The sequence below is a fragment of the Haplochromis burtoni genome, unplaced genomic scaffold, assembly GCF_018398535.1.
Source record: "Haplochromis burtoni strain Fernald_Lab_line unplaced genomic scaffold, NCSU_Asbu1 Contig_59, whole genome shotgun sequence".
In the NCBI taxonomy this organism is placed as follows: Eukaryota; Metazoa; Chordata; class Actinopteri; order Cichliformes; family Cichlidae; genus Haplochromis; species Haplochromis burtoni.
The window spans coordinates 527,430-537,481 of NW_024582420.1; the positions used below are offsets into that span (position 1 = coordinate 527,430).

Below are 10,052 nucleotides of genomic sequence, written 5' to 3' on the forward strand. Positions count from 1 at the left end.
GAGGGCAGCGGTGATAAATTGTCGGTGTGCAGGCGACAGCCGCCCGTGATGTATAATGAAATATTTATGATTTATCCCAGCTAATAAACTGAAATGAAGTGCATGATGTATGGGAACAGATGGGCCCTCTATTGATGCTGAGGTGGAGAGGCAAGAGGGGGGAAGAGGAGACAGGAAGAGAGGTGGAGAGAAGGAAACAGAAGATGTGATGAGAGATGTTTGAGAGGTAGTTGGAAAAAAAATGAAGCATAAAAATAGAATTGAAAACGTAAGAAAACATAGTTTGTTTGTGTTTGTGTGGCACTGGAGCTGGAGAAGCTGAAAACATGGACGTATAGGTAAGACGGATGGAGGGATACGGGGTTAGCAGTACAGACTAAATGATGGAATAGAGGACAGGTGGAAGATGGCAGTAAAAACAGACCACCATCAAAATGTAATCCCTCTCCTACAATGCTTCGTGCTGATTCCAGGTGAGGCAGGTGCAGTTGCTTTCTTTTATTGACTCCATATTTTTCAGCTACAGTCTGCAAACACGCACAGCTTTACCTTAAATGTTCTTAACTGAGCAACACTGAGGTTTTTTGCAATGCTGAGGGGTGCTGTGTAAAGCTTACAAGTGCAACTATGTCCCTCAGAATTGTTCAGCATTTTGGGGAATAAATGTCCAACCATGCCTTTAAGGATTTTGCTTTGTGCACTTTTTTACTGAGAGTTAAACTGCTGACACAATTTTAATCAATATGAAGCTCCAGCCAGCAACCAGTTACTTTAACAGGAACAAAAGGAAAGGCTAACGTGTGATATCATGTGCAGTAACATCATATATAATTTGTGTGGCATCTTAAGGATAGGTTTATACTAACTTGCAAGCTGTGTACACAGATGCTGTGGAGACTGAATGACTGGTGTCCAAGTTGTGTTTTTCCTAAGTCTCGGGTGCAGAGTACACCGGAAAGACACATGTGTAGCGGGTATATCGTAGTATAGTATGCACAGAAATGTAACACAAAAAAGCAATCACATGCAGGTTTTCAAGGCATGGCTGTATTACCTCTTTGTGATCGAATGTACCTGTAGATTCTTCCCTAACAACCTGTGGATGTTGGAGGGTTCGCTGACCAAGCCCTGTGTGACTGAGGCGTTTGAAATTGGTTTCACAACAACTGCCAGCAACCACTTGCCAACCAGATGGAAACTACAGTTTTTTCCATACCAACCCTGGTAGTTGCCAAGGTGTTCCCAGCCAAGTGTGACTAGGACACTAAACACATGAAAAGTAAATTAAAGATTTCTATGGCCATCATAATAATGTCCTTATAGAGAATTCTTTTGGTCATAATAATTATGTAGTGAAAATCTGAGCTCATGACATCCTCAGGACAAAGTGCTAAATCTGTTTATAAGCACCTCTAAAACACACTAATGAATATGCTAATAGAAAAAATACAAATAAAATCAAGAGTGTAGCATTTTTACAGAGCATTTACTGAGAGGACTGTTTCTTGGCAGAAAGTAGAAAATTCCCAGAGTTTCTGTTTGCTTAGAAACTTCACAGGGGCAGTTTTGAAATTATGAGATATTCAAGTAGTCACGTCAGCCAGTAGTGTGTTTAATGGAGGGCTGAGTGTATACATGGGTCTTTGTGTCTTTGGTTTGGAAGAGCAAACCAAAGACACACGAGGAAAAGAGGCCAGGAGCCCAAGGAGAGAGAGAAATAACCCAGATGGCAGTCCTTTATGCACTTTGCTCTCTACTCAGCCCAGATCTTGCTGGTTCATGCAAACAAGCTTCCCAACTCCACCTACCAACTTCCTGGATAGAGAAAAAACCCAGCTGAGCACGATGAAAACTGGAAGATGTGAAAAGTTGTCATAATAAATGTGTGAAAAAGAGTCAGATTTTCTAACATCACAGCTGGCTTTAAGACGTAAAGGTTCACTTTGCATATTTGAACAGTCCCTGACCTTCGCTGACCTTTTAACCTATTCATCCAACCTTAACTGCTATGCATCACTTCATCACAGTGTCTCACACACTTGCGTCCACTCTCTGTTTCAGCTGTGGACAGCCCCAATGTAATTCTGCTAAAGAATATATTCCTGATCCTTATTTTCAGGCTTCCTCTCCTTCCCTCCTCCGTCCATTTTTCTCTCCCTAATCTCTCCCCACTGATCCATACTGACCCATTTCCCCAGCTCGTCATACACGAGCGCAGCTGCGCCCCTCATCCCACATACTGTACTCGCCTTCCCCCACACCTGTCCCCCAGAAACTTATGTATGAGTGTGCGTGGGTCTGTGGAGGATGTATGTCTGGAGGATGGGGCAACTTAAACACTCATCCATCCACTGTTATCTGACTTTGTGTCTCAAACACACACGCTCTCTTACACACAGATACAAGTTTACATACCCTACATTCCCTATTCTTAGCTATAAAAAAATATTACTTAATTTTTTTAATTGAGTTCATTATCAGCCTTGTTTTTAGGTATATATATTGTAATTGGGCTTAATAACTATAGAAATGGTGCTCCAGAAAATTATGACTGTAATTTTCCCTGTGTTTCCCTTACATCACGTTGTCCTTCTTGTATGGGCCTGTCTGTATTCTAGGAGACACCGCTGTGTATAAAGACGGCGTATATTGGATCATGGGTCGCACCAGTGTCGACATCATCAAGAGTGGTGGCTACAAGATCAGCGCACTCGATGTGGAGCGTCACCTTCTGGCTCATCCAGACATCACGGGTAAGTGGAATGAAGTAATGTCACCACTGTAAGACACATGTAATTAAAGCCCTGAACCAGCACCTCAACCATTTGATCACTGTTAATATCCAGCAGTTATGTGCTGAAGGTAACTCATCAAAAATGAGTTTGGTGTCCTTTTGCTGTAGAGAAAGACAAAAATAAAGGAGTAGCTGAATTTTAGCTGCAGCTTGTCTGATTTTTTGTCACATTTAACCTTGTAGATGTTGCTGTGATTGGAGCCCCAGATGCCACGTGGGGTCAAAAAGTCACTGCTGTAGTGCAGCTGAAGAGGGGCAAGAGCATGACTTTGCCAGAATTGAAGACCTGGGCAAGGTACTGTGACTTTCAGCTGAATAACCTTTGCTTTGTGCACTGTTTTTGGAGCTTTCTAATTAATTTTGTCTCTTATTATGCACATACCAACTGGTGTTGTGGTTTATTCACCTAGCAAGTGAGCAAGCTCCGGTGAGGAGATACTGACACCTTTGAGCTTGAGTCAAGAAGGCATCCGGTTTAAAAAGTCGGCCAAATCAAACATGTTAGGCAGACAAAAGTAAGCATTATGTGCATAAAATCCATCCACTCTCTTACCCACTTATTCAATTCAGGTCACCGGGGGGGACTGGAGCCTATCCCAGCTGTCACAGGGTGAAAGTCACTGTGTGTATACCTGCTTTTATTTTGATATCCAGCAAATACATTGCTGTTGACAGGCTACATATAGGGATATTTTTCCACATTTTTGCATAAACCTGTACTATTCTATCAGGCTATGCTGATATTAACATCCACACTGCGTGAAAATGCATGCTGTATTTTCTTTCAGGCAAATATGTGAACTGTCAGAAAAGTTTAAGGTGGCTCTGCTTTTACAGGAATGGACTCTGTTCACCAGATAAACACGTCCAAGTGGAAGCAGACTTTAGTAAAACATGGACTTTGCATTGTGAATTATATTGTAACACAAAGACACTGCAGTATTACAGAGAGAACCCCAGTCATATGAGAAAAAACATGGATGTATTGCTTTAAACTGGTGTTTCAACTGGTGTTGGACTTTAAACAGCAAAGCTTTGATTTTTCTTTAAGCAAAGTGTTGCTTTTGAAAAAACAGAGATGTAACACCACTAGCCACTGGACCACCTGCCACCTTTAAAAGTGCTTTGCAGCCCAGGGGGACTCCAAGCTCATACCACCAGTGGAGATTGTGACCTGAATAACTTACAACTAATCCATCATCCTGAATCCACAAAAACAAACTCCAAAAAGAGCATCGTATCCCATTATTATTACAGGACCGTGTTTTTGTTAAGTCTTCTTAAGCTGATTTAAAAGGACAATCTTCACAGCTCTTTGTCAGTTCTGCTCAGTGCTGGGGAAACTACTTTGAAGGCATAGCTTTGCAATTAACCTATTACTTGATACTAGAAGTAATTGATCTAAAATAAAACTACCCACTGAAGAAATCTAGGTTTATAAAGCTGCTTTGAAGAAATAGTTCAAATAAAAAATATATAAAATATAAAACAAAAAGTAACATTGTAGCAATAAAATCCTCCTAATCGGGCCTTCTCAGCTGAGGTAGTCAGTGTTATGCATTTGTGTGGCCATGGTGATTTGAGATTCGGGATGTTTTATGCATGATGACTTTGTCACTGTGTGAGCACAAGCAGTGCTAACGAATTAATCACCGTGCCTTTGCAGGAGATGAATAAACAGTGGGTGGGGCTTGTAAAAGGAAGTCCAATTACAGTAGAACAGCAATGTTAAAATAAAAGGTAAAAAATCCTTCATTTAAATAGAGAAAAGAATTGAGCTGCTTGAATCACTCCTAAACTAAAAAAAGAAGAACGGTTAGCATGTTAAATGTTAACGTTCATGACAGTACAATTAGGAGCAAACTCAACAAGTATGGCACTGAGTCAACCATGAAAGTCTCCTAGAGTCAAATGTGAGGCCATCTGTCTGACAGCTTGGCCCATCCTGAGTCATGCAACAGGACAGGGATCCGGGCTCAGCAGCAAATCTGCAACAGAATGACTGAAAAGATCAAAGAAAGCATTGCAATGGTCCAACGTCCATGCTTCGGCCTGGTTTAAATACTGGGGTGGGAACTTAAGAGAGCTGTGCATGAATGAACGCTCACTGACCTCAATAAACTGAAGCAGCATTGTAAAGATGAGGGCTATGAGTTCTCCCACAATAATGTGAGAGGCTGATAAAGTCATACAGAAAACCATTGCTTCAGGTTATTGCACTTTGTTTTTGCTAAATAAATAATGACATGGTGTAATATGTCATGTTTTGTTCTTCATCTGACATTGTCATTGCCTAATTTCAGGACCTGGAAAGGGCTGGATTTTTTTTTGTTATGTCTTGATTTGTAAGCCTTTAGAACTGAAAGCTAAACTACTAGTTCAATTTTATGTAGTTTAGTGGACCAAATGGAGGCACCTAATTCTGACTGTGTGGGTCTCTGAGCAGCACACACATCCCCAGTGACTGGCCTTCAAGTCCCCAGATCAATAGCAAAGGATGTGAGAGAAAGAAAGGCCAGAGATGGACTAATGAGGGAGATGAAAAAGAAGAAGAAGATGTGGAGGAAGCAAACAAATGATTATTACAGAGGACTTTGTCCTGCTACCTAACGGTTTGGTTTTTTTCACTTCGCTTCCTAAATGTCAGCTGAGTTTATTTTGTCTGCTAGAGACGGTTACTGGTGACATTCACCCTCCACATTGCACTGACACAAACAGTCTTTTTTTTTTATCTCCTCCAGTCTGTTTTCATAAAAAATCTGCTCTCACTCTCTTTTACACCCTTTTCTTCACTTTCCAACCATCTGTTTTTGTCCTCCACACTTTCTACAACCCACCAGTGTCATTTATTTACATCACTGAATTCTTGTAGAGCGCAGTGTGTGTGTGAGTGTGTGTACTGCTGTGAGCTCCATATGGTGTATGGATGTTAGATCCCACTGCTATCGCCTGCTGGTCCAGTATGGTAGATTACAACTACTGCCTGTGACTCAGGTTAACACACACACACACACACACACACACACACACACACACACACACACACACACACACAGTGTTTGCAGCCAGGGGTCCTCCCAGGAGACAGACAGTTCCAGCACACAGCCCTCTGCTGAGGCCTGGGTGTAGGGGAGAGCGAGAAAGAGATAAAATGAGACATAAACAAGTAGATGGATGCTCACTCTTCAGTGCCCTCGCTTCAGCTGTCAGTCTGAATCTCTGTCTCACCCTCACTGCCTCACACCGCCTCGAACGCTCAGGCTTGTGCGCGCGCACCCGTGCACGCAGACACACAGGAACACATTGCCCTGGAGAAATCGGCGACACAAGCACGCAAGCCCCCGTTACAGAGACGTGTACGTATGCGTATATATTCACACTTCACTCACTCAGTCAGAAACACGCGGACATCTGCTGAAAGGAGTGTTTGATGGCGGTCATATCAGTCATTATGCTCGCACACACGCACAACTGGATTGCACACCAAAGCACGCGCACGTCCGCACAAACAAACAAACTAGGTTAGAAGATAATAAAAAAAGCTCCGGGCTTCAAGACTTGACGTAACAACCAGGCATTCAAAACGGAAAAAAAGAAAACACTTTTAATTATCACAGCCTTCTGTTTTCCCTTTTTATTATTTGTTTATTTTTATTTTTTTATTTCATCTTGCAGTGATTATATTGTTTTTGTATGAAGGGGGATTGTCTGTGTCTGGAAGGCGAATTGGGGATATTAAGGGAGAAGAACAGCAGAGTGTATGAAGGACGTTTCCTTATCTCGACTACTCCGCCACAGGGCTAGCCTTTGTTTTGCAGTTGTTTGCTGTTTTTTCTTTTTTTGTTGTTGTTGTTGTTGCGTATTTGTGTGTGCATCCATATTAACAGTGGTGTTTATTGCAGGGAGCACATGGCACCCTACACCATACCTACAGGCCTGGTGGTGGTAGAGGAGATGCCGAGGAATCAAATGGGCAAGGTCAACAAGAAGGACCTCCTGCGACTATTCTTTTCATGACTGGAAAAGTTGCATGACAACATACAGGTGCCTGGATAAAGAACTGCAGGTGTACATCAGCAGAGAGAAACACGGCTGTTTCTCTGCACACAGGTAGACAGAGAGGAGGCAGAAAAGTAGATGACGACATCATGGAACATCGTGGAAGCTAACATTTGAGGAAACTTATTCGCAACTATAAATACACTATAAATATAATTTATATGTAAAATGTAATACACAGCGGAGGGCACATCATAATCAAAGGTTTTGCGACTGTGTGCAATGAACTTGTGACCTCGTGACCTTGAACAGGTATGTAACCACTTGCGATCAGCTGCCATCTTCAAAACAACATTGGTGCATCAAGACTGATAAAATGGCAAATAAAAAGGAGACAGCCAGTTTCACAGTTTGCGAGTGAATGGGGTCAAGTTGGCAAATAAATGCAAAAATCAGATATATCAGGAAAAATTGTAAATACATTGCTGTCTTCAAACACAGAAAGCCAGATCACAGAAATTCACATTAACTTCTTACGTTCAGTCCAAGCAGAACCTCGCAGGTTTGAAACAGAAATTCCTCCACAAAGTAGTTGTTGCTACGGTGATTTAACTATGTAACCAGAATACAGCCAGCTGGCAACCAGGCGACTCAAGTCCTCAGTTACAAAGAGTTTGTGCCCATTGGTGGAAACTGATGCAGATTGATTGCAATACGTTTTCACCCTGTTATTAATTATTTGCCAATCTCTCTGAGAGTGAGTGCAGTCAGTCTATGATTGCTGGGAGACAGGTTTCCTCCCATTAGGAGGTCGCCTGTGGAGTCACATTGCAATCTGTAACTAACTAAATGCAAGTAGTTGCAGTGAGCAAGTAGTACCATCGTTCAGTCACTGGGCAAACATGTTTACTGTCTACCACTTTTTACTCTTCTGTGACATTGGAAAACTGTGGAAATCATCAGTCTGATATTTGTTTAGGGCAGTATTGAACAGAACCTCTGCAAGGAGACACAGTGTTAGCGACACAAAATTAGCCATATTAGCTTCAAAAAGGTGTGGTATAAACAGTGTTTCTGTACATGTTTGCTGTTATCCAGGTCATGACTTAGGTCCAAAAGATTTGATTCAAACTTGAGGGAACTTATTGTCTTCAGGAATCAAAAAGAAGACCCTTTGTCTTCTACTGAAGTACTTATCATATAAAAAAACCAAACACTTCAATTGTGAGTGTGCTTTCAAATTATGCTACTTTCCCACAATGAAAGGTCCGTAGAGGACCTTTTTAGAGCTAAAAAAAAAAAAGTGAATCGGTTGCAAATGTTTGTGGCAGCTCTTGGAAAACAAAAAATAAATATGAAATTTCAAACACTTTGTGAAGTGTTTTGCACCCAGCGAAACTGAGGGGTCCGCTCTTCAATCTGCATTAATGAGAGGGGAACAGCTAGCTGTGGTGTGCATGGATCGTGATGACCAGGATTTTCAAATGCTCCACTAAAAAAATGCTCAAACCCAGAAGCAGCGTTTGGTAAATGTGCTCTTATTGAAATATTCTGATGTTTGATTAGTGAAAATGGTGTGATCAGAGAATGCACAATGACAGCTTTTTGTGGTAGAGTGGTGTAACCAGAATCAAGGATCATGGTTAATTAAACCTGCACTAAACAAAATGAAATCCGGTGCGGTGGTAAATCAGGAGAAAGACGATGAACACTGTTGGGTTGATTTAGTTTTGTAAACACACTGATGCACTTGGAATAACAGTTTTCATATGAAAATTAAAAAGTTTTGGAAATTTTTAATTAAAAAGTGTTTTGGAAGTTTTTTTTCCCCCAAAGAGTGTTACACTGTGTCTGTGCAGCTGTGGCTATGCAGGTGCAATGAGAGCCTGAAGGCGGATTCTCTAGCAAGGCACAACACCACAGCTGGATGCCCCGCACTCCATCTGACTAACCCTCTCGCTCCGCTCGCTCTTCTCACCTCTCATCGGTTCTCATCTCCATTCCTACAATGTCTAACCTCTTCTGTCTTCATCATGAGTTACGACAAATTGCAGTGGTACCGGGACCGACTCGGCTGTGAGACTCTTCTCGGATGAACCCTGGCGTGCCGCCAGAGTGTGCAGAGAGCGTGTGAAGAGATGTAAGTAAAGCCAGGGAAAGAAGACAAAAATACGATGCAGGACTGTCACAGTGATTGGATTTCTAACAACAGCTGTGAAAATGAGGGTGAAAGAAATTAATATGCAAAAAATAAAGTCAGCAAAGGGCATGAAGTAAGTGATACGGCCGGGGCAATAAGCAACGAGGAGAATGAGCCAAGGCGATACGGTTGAGATAAACAGTCGTGGTGAAGAGTCAGAGGACTGAAGATAGAAAGAAATACAAGTGCAGCCCCCAGCTGATACAACCTTCTGTCCACACACAGAAACACACGCACACACGCACTCGTCCGCCCACAGTCACCAGAGACCTGATTAAGAGAGCAGAGCTATCGATCTGTGGGCTGGCAGGCTAGGATGGATGAGCAGGCAGGGCTGCAAGAGCACCAGAGGACAGCTTCAGTGCCCCCAAATCCCCACGCCACCCCACCCAACCACCCACGCCAGAGCCGGGAGTCAGCTGGGGCCACGGGCAAGAAGACTGGGGCTGCCACACGGAGGAGGGTCAAATTCAAACTGAAGAGCGCGTGTGGTGTGAAGTAATCAGTGCACCGTACTGTGTGTATTCAGGCGAGCACCAAGGACAGGTCTCGGTGCTCACCTGGTGCACACACGGGAGGGGCCAGGGAAGGTGGTGGCTATTCCCTGGACTCAACTTGATGGAGTACTCGTGCCCTTGAACTGTCTCTACCTCCCCTTTTTGCCTCTCTCTCTCTCACACACACAAACACGCACGCACTCGCCCATGTTTGCCAGAGTGTGGTGGAAGAGGTTGTCTGCAGATGGCTGCTTATTGGGCCCCAGGGTCCTGGAGGGTGGGTTATGGGGGACACCGATGAGACCGTTTGTGTATTTGAGATACAAACAGTGTTTGTGGCAAAGGTGATGGTACAAAGAAGCTAACACAGAGTTCATGTTATGCTGATTGTACCCTTTTTTTCACAGTTTCACGTTTTTATGTAAACCTACAGTGGGGCAAAAAAGTATTTAGTCAGCCACTGATTGTGCAAGTTCCCCCACTTAAAATGATGACAGAGGTCAGTAATTTGCACCAGAGGTACACTTCAACTGTGAGAGACAGAATGTGAAAAAAAAATCCA

General features: G+C 42.8%; 1 protein-coding gene across 3 annotated transcripts in view; it reads left to right on the forward strand.

Moving 5' to 3' along the window:
• The window catches only part of acsf3 (acyl-CoA synthetase family member 3), a 38,588-nt gene extending 28,722 nt beyond the window's left edge, over positions 1–9,866 (forward strand). For 2 of the 3 annotated variants that reach the window (XM_005937184.3, XM_042221004.1), the window contains exons 8-10: positions 2,619–2,753; positions 2,978–3,089; positions 6,697–9,866. In XM_005937184.3, the coding sequence (XP_005937246.1) occupies positions 2,619–2,753; positions 2,978–3,089; positions 6,697–6,811 (362 nt within the window). In that variant the 3' untranslated portion in view covers positions 6,812–9,866. The remainder of the gene's footprint in view (positions 1–2,618; positions 2,754–2,977; positions 3,090–6,696) is intronic. The other variant, XM_005937183.3, reaches the window with a different exon arrangement.
• The last annotated feature ends 186 nt before the right edge of the window (positions 9,867–10,052 follow it).